This window comes from Colias eurytheme, chromosome 8 (genome assembly GCF_061535395.1).
Source record: "Colias eurytheme isolate Ceu_HAF_F1 chromosome 8, ilColEury1 Martin Lab GWU primary, whole genome shotgun sequence".
NCBI lineage: Eukaryota > Metazoa > Arthropoda > Insecta > Lepidoptera > Pieridae > Colias > Colias eurytheme.
In genome coordinates, this window is record NC_142987.1 from 2,561,982 (window position 1) to 2,579,597 (window position 17,616).

At 35.5% G+C, this 17,616-nt stretch overlaps 5 protein-coding genes across 7 annotated transcripts; 2 read left to right on the plus strand and 3 right to left on the minus strand.

The window, feature by feature from the left end:
• Positions 1-5,705: 5,705 nt before the first annotated feature.
• LOC149906335 (ribosome biogenesis regulatory protein homolog) lies at positions 5,706-8,119 on the minus strand. The gene is made up of 5 exons (XM_090104351.1): positions 7,908-8,119; positions 7,441-7,719; positions 6,925-7,144; positions 6,179-6,441; positions 5,706-5,901 (listed from the first exon to the last, which is right to left on the minus strand). The coding sequence occupies exons 1-5, from the start codon at positions 8,054-8,056 to the stop codon at positions 5,748-5,750; spliced, it is 1,065 nt and encodes a 354-aa protein (XP_089960477.1). The 5' UTR covers positions 8,057-8,119; the 3' UTR covers positions 5,706-5,747.
• Positions 8,120-8,561: 442 nt separating this feature from the next.
• On the plus strand, positions 8,562-9,458 carry LOC149906336 (INO80 complex subunit C). Its single transcript, XM_090104782.1, has 2 exons — positions 8,562-8,889; positions 9,200-9,458. Exons 1-2 carry the CDS (start codon positions 8,742-8,744, stop codon positions 9,397-9,399), a joined length of 348 nt encoding a protein of 115 aa, XP_089960908.1. The 5' UTR covers positions 8,562-8,741; the 3' UTR covers positions 9,400-9,458.
• A 734-nt stretch (positions 9,459-10,192) lies between these two features.
• U3-55K (U3 small nuclear riboprotein factor 55K) lies at positions 10,193-11,654 on the minus strand. The gene has a single exon (XM_090104357.1). The coding sequence runs from the start codon at positions 11,566-11,568 to the stop codon at positions 10,213-10,215; it is 1,356 nt and encodes a 451-aa protein (XP_089960483.1). The 5' UTR covers positions 11,569-11,654; the 3' UTR covers positions 10,193-10,212.
• A 1,069-nt stretch (positions 11,655-12,723) lies between these two features.
• On the minus strand, positions 12,724-15,597 carry SC35 (SR family splicing factor SC35). 3 transcript variants are annotated; one of them, XR_016456985.1, is made up of 5 exons: positions 15,252-15,596; positions 15,017-15,157; positions 14,644-14,832; positions 14,099-14,159; positions 12,724-13,507 (listed from the first exon to the last, which is right to left on the minus strand). XR_016456985.1 is itself a non-coding variant. In XM_090104401.1 (4 exons), exons 1-3 carry the CDS (start codon positions 15,431-15,433, stop codon positions 14,652-14,654), a joined length of 465 nt encoding a protein of 154 aa, XP_089960527.1. In that variant the 5' UTR covers positions 15,434-15,597; the 3' UTR covers positions 13,956-14,159; positions 14,644-14,651. The 3 variants fall into 3 exon arrangements, 2 of the variants coding, with proteins under 2 accessions (XP_089960527.1, XP_089960526.1); XM_090104401.1 differs by lacking the exon at positions 12,724-13,507 and having other exon boundaries at positions 13,956-14,159; positions 14,644-14,793; positions 15,252-15,597; XM_090104400.1 differs by lacking the exon at positions 12,724-13,507 and having other exon boundaries at positions 13,956-14,159; positions 15,252-15,595.
• A 260-nt stretch (positions 15,598-15,857) lies between these two features.
• LOC149906339 (protein CFAP276) lies at positions 15,858-17,348 on the plus strand. Its single transcript, XM_090104932.1, has 3 exons — positions 15,858-16,268; positions 16,599-16,767; positions 16,980-17,348. The coding sequence occupies exons 1-3, from the start codon at positions 16,075-16,077 to the stop codon at positions 17,118-17,120; spliced, it is 504 nt and encodes a 167-aa protein (XP_089961058.1). The 5' UTR covers positions 15,858-16,074; the 3' UTR covers positions 17,121-17,348.
• Positions 17,349-17,616: the final 268 nt, after the last annotated feature.

Sequence of the window (17,616 nt, forward strand, 5' to 3'; positions counted from 1 at the left end):
TATTTTAAAACTACTATGTACCTAACATGTAACAATTACTGAATAAAATTATTTATCGAATATATGTGTGTTTTATTTCAAGTAGGTACCTACCTTTTAAAATAAACCATGAATAAACCACAAATATTACATCAATGCACATGCACATCGAACTGAGTACCTAATCGTTTAAACAATAATAGATATGATTTTTTGTCAATTTCATGTCAGTAAATTATTCTGACCTAACTTTTATGAGCTGCGGCTACAGCCATGGTAGGTAGGAGGTGAAAGCCGCGTGTTAATTGAATCCCGTGTAATATTATAAATTATATATATAAATTTCATCGCTATGTCCCATCGGCCATCAAAATAATATTTTAAGTACAAGTATGTAATCATAATCTTAATATATATAAATCTCGTGTCACAATGTTTGTCCTCAATGGACTCCTAAACCACTTAAACCGATTATAATAAAATTCGCACACCATGTGCAGTTCGATCCAACTTGAGAGATAGGATAGTTTAAACATGTAGGTACCACGGGTGAAGACGGGGCGGACCACTAGTAATATTATAATAGACAGTGTTTCATATAATTATTAGATTCTTTAGATGGCGTGGGTGTTCCTCAGAGTAAAATAAATTCAGGCAGGCGAAAGACGCGGATTCGATCCGCTAGGAGTATTCTGTGGGTTCGATCCAAGTAATTTTTTGTCCTACAACCCGAGATTTTTTTTAATAATTAATGAATAAAATGTTTGGGGTAAACACGTTTGTTTAAAATATCAGCCATAATTACACAGGCATTCGCTAGGGCTAGATCATAACAAAATACGAATTTCACTCAAAGCTGTCGGTCGTATTATGGACTTTGTAAACTAATATTCAGAACGCGTCAGGGCCTTTTATAAAAAATACCCTATGGTCAGGGCTTTTCTTCATTGCTACAACGTGTCGTGGTTGTTTACGGTTACGGCACGAATTTCGCTGTTTTTATTTCTCTATGACCACGATGCGTCGCGACGCATCGTGGTCAGAGTTAACTTTTCGCTCAACGAAATTGTCAACGAACGGTTTCGTTATAATATATTGTTACGATATATACCTATTTTTGTTTGTATATTCTTTAGTATTTTATGAGACACAACTCACACAGTAATTCATGTGGTTGTAATCTATACTGTTTGTTTATGTGAATGCGCTAATCTCGGGAACTACTGGTCCGATTTGAAAAATTCTTTCGGTGTTAGATAGCGCATTTATCGAGGAAGGCTATAGGCTATCATCTATACATCTACGCTAACGCTAAGACCAACAGAGCGGAGCCACGCGGGTAAAACCGCGAGGCACAGCTAGTTTAAAGATATTCCTCAATGGGATATAAATATTATTTGTTTCAAATGTTCTGTGTTCAATACATTTTTGTCTGGTTTCTTTGCGATAAAGGTGTTATGATAAGTAGAGAAATAATAATAATAATAATAAAGCCTTTATTTCCGAAAAAGTTGACATATATAAACATACAATTTAGAGATTACTTAATACTTAAAAACGAATTTCACTATAAAATATCCCTAATTTCGGTATGCCTTACGGCAAAGGCCTCCTCCAACTCTTTCCATTGTACCCTGTCTGCTGCCACCCTTGTCCAAAAGGGCCCTGCGGTCGTTTTTAATTCGTCCTCCCATCTCCTAGCTTTGCGACCCCGGCTCCTTACTCCATCCCTAGGGTACCAGACAGTAACCTGTTTGCTCCATTTTTCTTTTTTGCAGCGGAGCATATGTCCAGTCCATCTCCATTTTAGTTGGTCGATGTTTTTAAGGATGTCTGTTAATTTTGTTTTATGTCTGATGTCTGTACTCCTAACTTTGTCTTTTAGTTTCAGACCCAGCATGCTCCTTTCCATACCTCTTTGACAACTTGCTAGTTTATCCCTATGGCGTTTAGTTAGAGCCCAGGTTTCGCAGCCGTATGTTATACAGGGTAGGATGCAGGTATCAAACGTTTTCTTCTTGATCTTAATTCCCAGAGTCTTGCTTTTCATGATTTCTTTCATGGCCCAGTATTTCTTCCATCCTGTTGCAATTCTTTTATCTATTTCTTTGGACATTTGATCATAAGGTGATATAATCTGGCCGAGATACACATATTCCTCTACATATTCAAGTTTTTGTCCATTGATGGTTATGTCTATGGGTGATGAATTCGTCATTACTTTAGTTTTACTAGAGTTCATTTCTAGACCCACTTCCCTGCTTCTGTCTGCTAAAGTTTGTATCATGGATTCCAGTAGTAGCGGGTCTTCTTCTAATAACACCAAGTCATCAGCAAATCTGAGATTATTCAATCTTGATCCATTTATGTTAAGTCCCACATGCTCCCATTCTAGTTTCCTGAACATTTGTTCTAGCACTGCTGTAAACAGCTTTGGTGAGAGTGGATCACCCTGTCTGACACCCCTTTCAATTGGAAAAACATCTCCCATTGATTCCAGTCGGACACTAGCTTTACTTTCCTTATATATGTTTTTGATAATGTCTATGTATAAATTTGGAATTCCCTGCTCTTTTAAGCTTTGCCATACGAATTCGTGTTTGAGACTATCGAAAGCTTTAGAGTAATCTATAAATGCCAGATAAATAGTTTTATTGTACTCATTGTATTTTTGGATAAGCTGTTTAATTGTATGTATTTGATCAATCGTACTGAATCCTTTTCTGAAACCAGCCTGTTCTATCGGTTGGTTTTCGTCTAGTTGGTTTGATACTCTGTCCAGGATAACTTTTGCGAAAACTTTATATACGTTCGAAATGAGAGATATGGGCCTGTAATTCCCTATATCGTCCTTTGCACCTTTCTTGTACAAAAGTATTATGTGCGATTCTGCCCAATTGCTTGGAATACTGCTTGTATATAAAATCTCATTAAAGATCCTGGTAAGTATTGGGACTAGTTCTGTGATTGTCCCTTTCATCAGTTCATTTGTAATTTTGTCAGGACCAGGCGATTTTTCCATCTTTTGACTTTTAATAGCTTTCTCTACTTCCGATTGTAATATTTCTGGTATATCTTCATTAGCTTCCGTCGTGTATTGTTGTATTTGAACATGTCTTCTTTCAGTTGTCTGTGTGTTAGCCTGATTTGAATATAATGAACGATAATAGTTTGTCGCTATACTCTTGATTTTATTACGAGTTGTAACTTGCAGTTCTTTGTCTCTTAGCTTTGGTATCCATTCTTTTCCTTTTTCTCTAAGTTCTTTAAGTGCTTTCTTTGTGCCTCCCGTTTTGATAATATAATTTTCCAGGGTTTTGTGTCGTCTATTTATTCTATCTTTCCTCATATTTTCGCGGATCTGTTTGCTAAGATTGGAGATTTCTTTTTGGTTTTCTTTCTTATTAAGTATCAGTCTCTTTCTGTCTTGAATAAGTTTTAAAGTTGTTTCACTTAAATAGGGTTCTTTCTTCTTGGTTGTTGTTGTACTTGCCTGTTCTTGGAGCTTGTTTTCTACTTTTTTGTATTTCTCATCTAGTGACATATTTGAGTTAACAACTTTCATTAAGTCTTCTGTAGTTTCGAATTTCTCCCCCTTTTTGCGCGTTAAGTAAATATTTTGAACGGCTCTTGGTCTAGGCTTCTTTAAACCACTTGCTTTGAGACAGCTACGTACCATACGGTGGTTGGTATTAAAGTTTAGGTTTTTCACTATTCCCGTATCACTAAATAACTTCGCTTTGTTGGTTATTATGTAATCAATTTCATTTCTGACCTTTCCGTCTGGAGATATCCATGTCCATTTGTTGTTGAGCCTTTTGCGAAAAATGGAATTAAGAAGTGTTAAATTTTGCTCAAGCAAGAATTCTACTAACTTTTCTCCATTTCTACTTCTTTTACCTTTCCCATATTTCCCTATTATATGTTCTTCTCCAGTTATTTGGGTACCTACTTGTGCATTGAAATCCCCCATGAGTACTAGATTGTTTTGAGAGTATTTTTCTGAAAATTCCCTTAGTTTATCATAGAATGTATCTATTTCTGCTTTTGATGCTTGCTCTGTTGGCGAGTAGACTTGAATTAATGTCCAGTTTTTCTTATGTTTGGGTAAGTTAATGTGTATTGCCGCTATTCTATCTGATATTCCTTCAAACGCGGTGATGTAGTTCTTGAGTTTTAACTTCACCAAAAAACCTACTCCTCTATGTCCAGAGACTTCGCCTTTATAGTACATAATATAATTACTTCTCTCTTCTATTCCTTCTCCTAGTCTCCGCATTTCACTTATGCCCAAGATGTCCCACTTGATGGTTTCTATAGCTAACTCTAGTTCTTTCAAACTTTCTTCTGTTCTCAAGGTTCGCGTATTAAGTGTACATATATATAAATTACTTTGTTTTTGTATATCTTTTTTTGTGTTGAATTTAGTTGGCAGATTTGTTGGAGGGTGGTGGTCGTCTTCCCCCACGGTGACCAGCCGGCTTGGGGGGCATTTTCTTGATGTTTGTCTTATATCTATATTTGTTTTATTATTTCTTTGTTTGTTCCGGTCGGAGGGGGCCTTTACTTGTTTTTTGAAATCTCTGAAACAGAGGCGGATCGTTCGCGCGATACATATGTAAGGATGCTTGGCTTGATTACTCCTCTTTGGGTCTTAGCATTTTCATCATACTTTGTGTTCAGTTTTTTCTGAGATGAATCGGTTGGAGAACCTGATTGTTCTCTTTTCCTTTTTTCACGATGGCTGTTGTTGGGTTTCTTTACAATTAGCTTATCGTATTTTATATATGCTACATTCCCATTTTTTCTTTCTATTTCCACTTGTTGCTGTAATTTTTTACGTGTCTCTAGTACTTCTTTAGAGTAATCCTCTTTTACATATACGCCTGGAGGAAGGTTTCGCTTGTTTTTCAAAATTATATGTTTCTTCCATATAGTTGTTAGTGATATTATAACTGGACGGTTCTTATCTGATTGTTTTCCGATTCTTTTAATATTACTTATTTCTTGACTATCTAGATGTATTCCTGATTCCACAACAGTTTCTTTCACTAAATCCACTAGTTCTATTTCTGTCTTCCCCTTTTCTTCAATGCCGAAAAGAATTAAATTTTTTCCTCGTTTTTCCTTTTCTAAAAATGATATTTTTTGTTCCAAATTACTGACTTTAGTTTTAAGGTTGTTATTTTCTTCTATCAATAATTTCATCTTTTCGTCTAAGGCCTCCATTACATTTTTCGTTATTGCTGTTGTTAATGTATTTGTTTGTTCGTTAAATTTTTCGTTAATTTTTGAAAACAAAATTTCCATTTGTTTTTCCATATTATTTTTGGGTAATTCGGCTTTGAATGCTGGTAACACTATCACTACTATTTATGGTTGAAATGTCAAAGTCAATGTTTGTTGTCACTTGTCACTGACAGTTTGTTTGATATTTGACAGTTATTGTTCAGTGGAATGTTAACGTTTTTTTTAGGTTATACTAATCAAATAAAAACAGTGATTTGTTTTGGGAAGCACTGTATCAAACACTTTAACACTATTTTGGGATGTTTTTAAGCTCTAGGTAAGATTTAAGCCTAATATGAGTTTAAATTGTCACTTTTGCACTATTATTTCAATAATATTCACAGAGATCACTTTCGTACGTCTTTACACTTTCGTCACCGGAACCGGAACCAACCAACCGGAAGTAGAGAAATACAATGTTAGAAATAAAACCAAACTTTTAAAGTATAATTTTATTATGTTTTAGGCTTATAACTACTTCACCGCCTCTTTCTACCAGGGTTCTTTTTGTTAGGATTCCGTTGTCCCTTGCCACCTTTGGGTTTCTTTGCAGAGAAGTTTGTGGCATTCCCTTTACCCTTAGCTTTGCGTGGCCCTTTCATTGGTTTAGTGTTCTTTTTCTCTTCCGATCTCCTGGAAAATAGATAGAAACATAAGTTTAAAACAATCAAGTACATTGTAGTATAAAATACAGTTGTAGATTGAAAGGAAGTCAATATCTCTATTGCATGTAAATAAAAAAAGTTTTGATAACACCATATAGAGATGGAAATATTCTTTGCCGAAAACTATCTAGTTCTACCCTATACGGAAAATGCCCAAAGGATAAAACATGGACAGTAAGCAAAAACTTTAAGATATTATTAATTTTCTCAGATACGAAATGTACAAGTCTCAATATTTTACTCACTGCACTTGCTCCTGGTGTATATGTTTTGACACAGCCTTTTCCATATCAATTTTGGGCCGTTTCCTCAAGATCCTGTCAATCATGTTCAGATTGTTTTCTTTCTCTGCTTGAGGAGTAGGCACTGGCAGTCTCCGTTTCCTTTCCTTTCCTGGGATCAGCTCATGTACTCCCTTGCCTCTCGCTTCTTTCTCTTTGGGAAGTTTGTCTTGGAACTTCCCTAAGGATGCTGTTGAAGCTTTCGCTACTGTTGTTGCTGTGGCTAACTGTAAAAATATAAAAATATGTTAGAATGGCTTGTTTGTGTTTGTGATGGTGTAGCAAAGGATCATATAGGTCTACTAGATTTCCGCCCGCCGCTTCGCCCGCGTTTTCCGTGGGATTTCCGGGATAAAACCTATCCTATGTGTTAATCCAAGTTACCCTCTATATGTGTGCTAAATTTCATTGTAATCCGTTCAGTAGTTTTTACGTGAAAGAGTAACAAACATCCATACAAACTTTCACATTTATAATATTAGTAGGATTGCATGTGAACTGGCGGTTGAGGGATAATGATAGCTGTGACATATTATATACAACATAACAACTGTGGCTTTTTTTTAATTAAATTAAATTTTTGTCCAACAACTTGTTCATAATAATGATTAAGTTGTTTTTTTAGATTTTGTGTAAAAGTTGAACAACAAGCTTTTAAGTTATAGTATTAGTATGTAGTAGTAGTAGTAAGAAATTGGCATGCTTGTTACCTGAGAAGATGTGGCTTTATCTGAAGTGATTGGAATTCCCACTCTTGGTATTTTGACTTTCCTAGCTCTGGCAATATTCTTCAACCTCTGCAGCTCATTCTTGGCAACTTTCTCAGATTTCTCAGAGGCTTTCTTCTCATACATATCTGTCATAGGATCTAAGTTTTGTGGCACTTCTATTAACCAATTCTTCTCTTTTTCCGCAGCTGACTTTTTGAATCTGTAAGTTAATATAAATTTACAGATTTCGTAAATGGTACATTATTTGATATTGTTTTATGGCATTCACATGCTTATTAAAAATATTTTTTTTTTGTATTCTTAAAAATTTATAAATTGTACACTATTGAAATACCTATGATTATCTGATGATATAAAATACCAATTTTGTTCTAAAGCTACCGGTTTACTTATGCTTAAAAAAAGTTATGGAAGATAATCTTTGTTGAGCAAATAATTAGTATAAGGCATGCGTAATTTTCTGGCAATACACCATTCTATTATTACAGTCCTTACCCATATAAAGGCACCCATTTTTGCAACTGTTCATCCCACTCCAGCTTGGATTTCTTCTGCTTAGTGATACCCTTAGCTTTAGCAAACTCCTGCCACTTGGTCAGCGGCTTAGGTTTGGGAACAGGTTTAGCTCGCGGCAACACAGTTGTGGGCTGCGGAAGACGGACTACGATAGCTTCGTCTATCCTCTCCGTTGGAAGCTCCCATATTTTGTTTAGCAATAATTGTGTGTTATCGCGCGTTAACGCTTGCAAATATGCGTCTCTGTCCTTTTCTGATCTGCAAAATTTTAATTGTTAATGTGACTACACATATAATATGTATATTACTAAACTATTTAAATATTTAATAAATATTTTTTATTAATTATAAATACAAGACATGATTTAAGATTTTTATTATTATAAAATGGTCTCCAAAAATTCAAAATAATATATAATATACAGTAAAATGTAAAAGCTTCTTACTTTATTGGTTTGCTTTCTAAATCATTTGTGTCGCACGCTACAAGTGTGCCGATATCAAATTCCACATCCAAATGCTTTTCAACAGTGATAGGTTTATATTTCTCCGCCTTCTTCTGTTCCCGTTCTAAGATTTCATTGACTATATCCATTTTAGTTTATTTAAAATAACTATTTTAACCTATCATAATTTTCAACGTTTACAACAAGAACATGTGGTACACATGTGGTATTAACGAATGTCAAGTTGAAGTTTTCTCATTTCTGAAGTACGACTGACAGTTGAGATTCGTTCTGAAGAAATCTACATTTTTTTACAAACAAATATATTTTTTTTTAATATGCCCAGATTGTAATCACGAAAGAATCAGATGATGCATTATTATTTAATATTTAATTATCTATATATATAAAAATGAAACCCGTTTTCCGTGGTCACGGTTCCGTGGTCATCACGCGTGAACGGTTGGACCGATTTCGATAATTCTTTGTTTATTATATTCCTTGAAGTACGAGGATGGTTCTTATGTAGAAAAAAACGTAAATATGTACCACGGGCGAAGCCGGGGCGGAGCGCTAGTTATATCTCGTTCATGGACGATGAAAATTAAAAAATTTAATCACGTCATAACTCATAACTCATAATGACGTCTGACGTCTCTGACTACTGAAGACGTTGACTTATTTGTATTTTGTTGTTGTTGATCAAATTGATTTGCAAATGTGTTTTTTATTCAGGCTTCAATAGTTCCTAATTCCTTAACAATTCATAACAAAAATTATAAATAGACAAGAATAAAATAATATACTTCAAGTAATAATTGTACAGAAACAACCATGACCGGGGAAACCGAAAAATCCTACAGCTTCAAAACCGAAAACAAATTTATAGTGAAAAGTGGTTGCAAGAAACGAATGTGGAGGTCTTTAAAACAAATTTTAGCTGCTGACAGAACTTTACCTTGGCCTGATGATGCCGTTCTATGTTAGTTAACCTTTTTTGACCTAAATCTTAATCAAAATACAATCTTTAAATAAAATACAATAACACCATTGTGTTTTCAATTTGTAGTGATTTTTTATGAGATAAATAATTACTTGAATATTTTGATTTCATCCAGCACCAAACAAATGTGTATGCTCTCTCCATCCTGATTTGAACAACCATTGCATTGTGTTACTATTTCTCACTGGCCTGTTAGGGTTTCAAAATATAAGTCACAAATATTTCATTTTTTAAATTCGTAGATAAATTCATGTGAAAAGCAACAACAATAAGTCTTATTACATTTCAGATTATTCAATAAACGCACCACCAACATTCAAACCCACCAAGAAATATTCAGATATATCAGGCTTACCTGCGCCCTATGTGGATAGGCATTCAAAGCTCTACTACAGTAATGCTGAAGAATTTGCTACGGTGAGAAATCTGCCGATGGATATTACAGCTGGATACCTTCAATTAAGAGGAGCTAGTACTATAGTAGGATGATTGGGTAACAACTGCTGGAAGGCCTCTTAACATAAATATCAGTATGTAACTATCATGAAGTTACTTATAATGTTATTATTACTGGCCTGTATTAAGATGCTCCCTACCATTGGACTGTGTTATGTCAAGGTATTATTTAATAAATAGTTTTATATTCATTGTTTCTTTTTTATTGAACCCTTTATTAATAAAAACCAACTGAAAATAATTGAGATATATGTAAGCGAATTTAAGTAAATAGTCAATTTAGTTTGAGGTAAGAAATAACTCCTTAGCATAGCATTATCACAGAGTAAATAAAAGTAATAAATCAAATGCTAGTAAGGCGATCCTCATACTGCCCCGCATCACGCTGCATGTTGCATGTCGAAGCACCTACGCGCGTTCCTGCGGGAGTGCAGATCTGCATCATCGTGCGGGTTTTTTGCGCCCTCACGCGCGTGTGTGCGTTTGTAGATTCACGCACGGCGGCTGTCATTTATTCGCCGTTCTCTGTGGTGGTCATACAATACTGAGCATCACGACGCGCGGCACTGCGGGATTCGGTGTGCCATACCTTGCGTCTCGGCCCGCACCTACGCGCGGGGATGCATGTTTCTCCGCGTGTATGCGCGTGATCCGCATGTACGCGCGTGGTTGCATTTTCAGTGTGTTGGACTGTGCATGTTTTCTATACTAACGGAGATACTTACAAGTAACGTTAAACACGCAGTCACACAACATGCAGCGTGGTGCGTGGCAGTGTGATAATCGCCTAAGTGTTCTCAGTAAGAAGTAAAGAAAAAATAACAAAATGAAAAATAATATATTTTATTACGCTTGTAAATTAATATTAAAATTGATAACTAGAAAACCATTCTTGGCACTGTTTTCTTTGAACCATCTCCCTGACTTGTGTTCCTGCCCCACTGCTGCATACAACTGTTTACTATCACTGCTAAATTGCATACAGTTAACAAAACCATTTGCTTCTATACTAAACATTGGTTCAAACTTTCTGTATGAATCAAAAACTTTCCATAGCCTAATGTGATTGTCATACGATCCTGAAGCAAATAGATCTGAATTTAATAAAGTAGCAAGACTAGTTATCCATCTTGGTATACCATTATCAGAACCATGAGCTTCTAGTACTGTATAAAGAGGTTTCTTTTTAAGTACACTCCATAAACACAAAGTACCATTGTCACTTCCTGATATAAAGTGTTCTTCATCAAGCAGTTTAACTTCATCTAAGCTGCCTTGTGGACCATTGAATATGAGCTGTGACTCTTCTACTATTTTCCATATTCTTATTGTTGTATCTCTACCTCCAGCTGTGATTGCTCTCTCCCTTGTTAAAGCATCTATTGCAGTGATTGGTGACTGGTGACCAAACAGTGTTTCAACATATGCCATTTCATCCAATGACCAAATTTTCACTGATCTATCTTTAGATGCTGAATATAAATCATGTGTGTTTTTCCTAAATACTAGACCAATAACAATGTCCTTGTGTCCTTTAAATGTATGTAGGTGTTTTAATGTGTGTGGATCCCAAATTTGAATATCATTAGAGCTATCAGATGAGGCAAAGAATTTAGAATCAGTTGATATAGCTATAGACGTTATACCTCCTTTTAGGAACTTGGAATGTGTTTTATATGTTAGAGTGCCGAGCTTTTTCTTTTCTTTTATGCCCCATTTAATGATGGTTCCTGTTTTGCAGCCACTAAATATATATAATCCATCATTACTGACACAAATGCACGTTAGTGGAAGCCGGTGTTCCTTGGCGCGAATTAATCTGACGTCATCTTTTGCTGGCGCACTATAATTGCTCGCAACTTCAACACGTAATTTACCTTTTTGTTCCAAGTAGTCTCTTTGTAAACGTTTTTCAACTGCATCGTCTAGTTCCTTAAATTCAGCTCTCTTCGCCTCTTCCTTCTCTATTTCTTCTAAATATTTCTTAGCTAATCTTAACTTCTTTTGTTCGGCGGTTTCGTGGTCGCTTTCAGACTGTTCGCCATCGGAGAACTTTTTAATATCCAAATCACTGTCCGACGATTCGTGACCATTTTCGAGGTTAGGGGCATTTGCCTTTTTTGGCTTCTTTTTATTTATTTTCTCACCCTTTCTTTTATGAACTTGTCTTGATTTACCTTTTAGGAAAAATGAAGAAGACATTTCATAAGGCTTAATTTATAAGAATAATTATTTAACGATATTTTGAAGTGAACATTGAAGACAGGCACCACGTTTATTTGAAGTTGACTTGTACTATTTTGACAGTTGACAATTATTATGAATATGGCATTGACACTTTCAATTTTTTAATTAGAACAGGCGGACGCGAGGGCGGACGGCAATAGCACGCAATTAGTGTTTTGGTTCGACATCAATTTCCTTATTTATTGGTCAATAATAAACGAAAACGATTTGAGATTAAATGGCGCTAAATATTATTTACTAACCATGTTTTACTATTATGTACTAATTACTCTACATACTAGATGTTCGCCCGCCGCTCTTAAACCTAATAAATTATATACAGGTACTAAAAACTTCCTCTTGCATACAAGCTATAGATGATCGATATGAATGTAACTATTAAAAATATTATACATGCAGATGATGCAGACATTAAGACATGTGGGAAGCATTACATGCTCTGTGCGAGAAGCGACTTTGCTTCTAAGGCCGCGTTTCCATCTGCAAGAAATGTCCGACAATCTGTCTGACAGCAGCTTGCAAGTCTACTTGCAGGTGGAAACGCGGAATAATTAGACTTGCAAGCTGCTGTCAGACAGACTGTCGGACATTTCTTGCAGATGGAAACGCGGCCTACTGCTATGCAGTGATTCCATTAAAGCCTCTAGATGTAAATTTAGCTTTTTGATAATAAAATGACTTAAAATACTTTACTTTTATTTAACGACAGGTAAATTTTTCTTTGCTTAAGTCAAGTCTGTTTGTTCTTTTGATCTAAGAGCTAGCGCGCACGAGCAACTTTGTCTCCGCAACTATTTTGTCTCTCCACCCATGGGCTAGTATGAAAGTGCGCGCACGTAGCGACGCAACTCCCCATACAATTGATGGGAGAGACAAAATAGTTGCGGAGACAAAGTTGCTCGTGCGCGCTAGCTCTAAGTTCAGTTTTTCGCTCAGCTCATGCTCATTGAGCGGCCACTACGCGTTGCAAGCGTTCTCATCAGAGCTACAGCACGAATCCGCATTGTGCCTCTTTTAGTGTAATAACGACGCCTTGTTTTTTTTTTGCTCAATGAGCGTTTCCTGTCTTTGAGTGTTAAGGAGGCATAAAGGTGGAATAAAAAACACACATTCTAAGAATACTTTATTTAAGACAACTCGTAAACCTAGGTACAATATGTGTCACATAATATCCATGTCTGTAGACTCTTCATTCTTGATGATAATTTTAAAGAAAGGCCAGTGGCATAGACGAAAAATAAATCATAAAATTGTGCTTTACCCTTTCTTTAAAACCTAAAAAAATTGTTTCCCTAGACAATATGTACTATGTTAGTTTTAAAGCAGGGAGGGAGTATCCGTCATTTTACCGAGAAACCTAGACGCGATCTGCAAATCACAGGAAACAGCACAGCAAACTGCCACAGCATACAGGCCAGCGGCAGCACCGGCCTGCCAAACAAATCCATATGTTAGTTTCCACTAAACTGCTGAATTCCAAACTTTAATGAAACTGGCAAGATGATTATGTAAATACCACAGACAGAAATCGTAAAGCTATCACTAAATGTTGGGATTAGAACATCGAGCATTTAGAGGACAAACAATTGAATTGTTTACCCACAAATTTCTTCAAAATTCAAACCCCAAATTAAGTCATACCTTTACGAAATCGTGAAGTAATCGCGGTGGTATTAACAAAATACATCTTACACCTTTGTGAATTAATATTGAAAATGAAATGGATAAATGGCCCCACCATAGAGCCGATGCGTGTCTCGGTTTGTCAATAAATAGTAAAATATTACTCATAACTTATGCACTGCAACAACAGCAATTCAGCAGTTGTCAGCAATCAGCAAGAACCACCCCCCCTCCCCGCAAACCGCCTCGCTCCCCGCGATCTCCTCGCGTCCTGAGCATACCAACATGTTAATTAATTATTCTTTTAATTACATTAACAATACTAAGATACTTAACTAATGCAGACAATTAAAACAATCGAGTGATTACAATTTATTGGAAAAAAAACTTATTCAAGGTTTGTTCAAGATTAAAACATAAATAGCAGTAATAAAGAGGTTTTTATGTAGTTACCGAATGAAAAATTGTCGTTTTAAACATCCAATTAAGACAAGATGCCCAAAATTAAGGTTTCCCTGGAAGAATAATTGTCTCTAGGGTTGATATTAAATGCAAATTTATAATCTGATACTTATACTTATGCATACATTTATTTAATTTTGAAAACAGATGTTTTGTATTTAGTGAAAGAACATAAAATAAAAATATATTTTTATATCTGACATGAATTGACTTTGGATTACAATTTTACAGCCAAAGCATATTTTGAGTATGTATTGCTTGAAAAAAAAAAGAGTGTGTTTTACAATACAAGTTTGAAGTAACTTAAAACTAAAAGGATTTTTGTAACATAATATTTATGCCACTATGTTGATCATAGTTATGTCTGTGGTTCTTAAAATAAATTGAAGTTGGATAGTACCTTAGCCCAAGCTGCTTGAGTCAGGACAATGCAGCTTTTCAGCTATTAATCGGCACTCAACCTGTACACATACAATTATAATTAAAATAAACAATCACATAAATAGGTACTGAAGTTATTTACTTGTAGAAAAATCTTAATTGCAATGTTTTAATTATTTGGTCTAATTGATTCTATTTGCACATCATTTTAAACAATTTTGACTGTGTGAAAATATGTGAACATTTTAGCTTTGTTATGCATTTAAATCCAAGACAATGCAATTTATTGTTAGTTCCATTTAATCCCTCAGCCCCCGGAATCACAGACACAATAGAAAATATATTGTGTTGCAGTCTCATTGGGCCGCTCGGTGGTCAAGGGGTTAAACTAAAAGTAGTTTCTTAATTCTTTTGAATTATTATTAATATTCTTCCAAAAAGTACCTATTCTTAAAGTCTGAATGCTTTGTTCTAAAATATACACATTTTTAAGAAAACTGTTCATTTTAAATAACACAATGATGAAGCTATTATAAAAAGTAACAAACAAATGCTAATGCTTACCCAACACATCAATGCCTGGAGCGCGAACGGGATCTGGAGTGGCTGCGAGAGCGTCCCCTGGAGCTCTTGGAGTCCGAGCGGGACCGAGACCGGGAGCGCGAGCGCGAGCGGCTGCGGGAGTACGACCGGCGGCGCGAGCGGGATTTAGACCTGGATCGACGACGTGAACGAGACCGTGAACGGGAATTGCTAAAAAAATACCATCACACACAAATATAAACACGCGCAAAAACTACATTCGGGACCTTCGTAGCGCTGGAAATTTAATGCAATCAAAGCTCGTTAATTATATTTCAACGCTGTACTACAATGTGTAGCAGCACTTCAAGTTAACGCAATTAAAAGGCCATGTACATCAATAGCGCGTAAGTACCTGCGGCGGCGATCGTATCTGCTGCGGTAGGGTGACGATGGTCGACCGTAACGCGCCATTTGAACGCGGAGCTCCCTGCCATCCAACATCCGTCCATCCAAAGAATCTAGCGCCTCCTCAGCATCGCGCCGATCGTAAAATCTGCAATAATTAGTTAAATACAATCAACATAACTAACCTCTGAATCATATTACGTCATGGCTTGTTCTAACTGATAATATTCAAATCATTATACCTGACGAATGCAAATCCTCTGCTTTCTCTAGTATACCGGTCTCTGGGGATATATATGTCTCCAACATCACCGCATCTTTCGAAAACGCGGCGTAAATCATCAGGTGTCGTGCGATACGTTAAATTGTCCACTTTTAATGACACCATCCCGTCAATACGGGGTGGTGGTCGTCCGTAACTCATTTTTAATAACTTTTATTACCGTTTTAGTTAAAAACACAAACTATAAAGTTCACTTTCAAACTTTGATCCACACAAAACAAAATGGCGTCACAAGTAAGTAGGATTATTCCACGCGGTGAAAATAGCGTCTGTCTCTCGTTCTTTTTGCAATGAAAATGACAGGGCTTGAACGATTAACGAACGACAGCTCACAACTCGCAAGTCACTGTTCCGGCTGCACAGAGTATAAAGTAAAAGACTCATTCACTCTTTATGGTAGTATAATCCCGATTTATCTTTCAGTAACCCAAGCAGTATCACAATATATTTAGGTATTTATTAATGAATAAAACTGACTCATCTGCTGAATTTTGAATTTATATAAACTACAATGTGTACCTATACTAATATTAAGGTTAAATACATTATATTTTTATTAATACAAGATCAATATTGAAATTTGATGACTGCATTACGTTATATTACAGTCCTTAGATTACAAAATAAATACAGTCATTCAAACTTGTTTTATCACTTCATAATTTGTTTACAGAAGAAAACATCTTAGTTACCATGACAATATTGGTAAAATACATTGCTGACGACTTGTAGGTTAATAATTTTTTATCTAATTAATCAAAATTCCAAAAGTAAAACCATTCATGGCTGACAGAATGAAAGGAATAAAGCAAGTTAGGAATAAAAAACTTTTACCCGATTTACGAAAAGAGGGAGAACTGAGCAAGGACATTGTGTTGTCTACTAAAGAAAAGCATGGAGTTTCCGCAGGATCCCGTCTTTACTCTCATCATACTTTAGCCAGCGTCAGAAAACTAAGTTTCTTTCATCCGTTTTTGTAAGTTTTATATAGGTTTCATGTCAATTCAATTTCGTAACAATAATAAAGTTGATGGACATGAGTAGAGGTAGCATATACTTACCCGTATACTGTATAGGTATGGTAGGTGATGACTGATGACGCTGATGACCAAGGTTTTTCGAGATCTCTATTCTTTCTTTCCAATCCTTTATCCCAAATCGTCTACACTCCTATAAATCTGGCTTAGGAACTTAGTCACAAACAATATTTCTAGAAATATGTATAACATTATGATGGTTAAGTGTAGATACCCGTAAAAGTATATAATTATCTTAATACGTTAAAGCTTCCTTATGACTTTATCAGCTTGCCAGAAGACAGTCTCGATATAGTCCTTGCTGCTGTATACAATCACTCAACTGAACGCTTCGCTGACAAGGAGGATCTTTACTTACAACCCGAAACAATCGGCTGCGATACGTGGAGACGTTTAAGAAATACTTATGATAAGCTACCGCCAGTTGTTATTCCTCTGGTATTGTATTTCCTACTCAAATATTTAAATAGGTACATCCTATAGCAGTTCTATATTAGGGCATTTCATACCCAATCAAGAGCAATATATAGAGCCTTTATATCTATATGCCAGCTGTATTATATTTTTTGTAGTATCAGCAATATTGTTTGTTTTAAGTTTATTAATATTAATCCTCATCGTTTTAAGTAAATATTGTCCATGCTTTTCAGGGTCATCCTATGAAACGTGGAGGTATCACGGAAAAACGGTCACCCTTTAGCGTAAAGTTGATGAATTCTGGAGTGCATTCTTCACAGACCAATCCAGGATACAGTAGACAGCCAGCTGGAGGCGCTATATTCTTCTATTAAATTATTTGAAACATAATAAAATCAACCCTCAGAACTTTAGGGCAAAAAGTTGGTTTTTATAAAGTATAGGAAGAAAATTAATTTGCTCAATATTGTTGTAGTATACTCATTTTTTTATAAGTATTCGGAATTATAATTTTCATAAGTTGAATTGTTTTAGTTCATGTCTTTTTTTCAGCTAATCCGCCGTAACGTAATTTGCATTAGTAGGTAGGTAAGGTACAAGGTAGACACAGCTATATGTACTTACCAGGGAGTAAATCATAGTAAAGGACACGTACTATCAATGTACTTTGTTCAAAATAAAATATTAAATGTGAAAATTAACATCTTTGATTTTATCTTACACAATTTTAACTAGAAAGGATGTATGCACACTGCATAGGTACATGTATATGTTTGATGGTTTTTATCGATATTTCTTCGAAATTTTGATTTTTGATGTATTTAGGAATTAAGGTCAATATGGCTTCTAATTATATAATAAAAAACGATT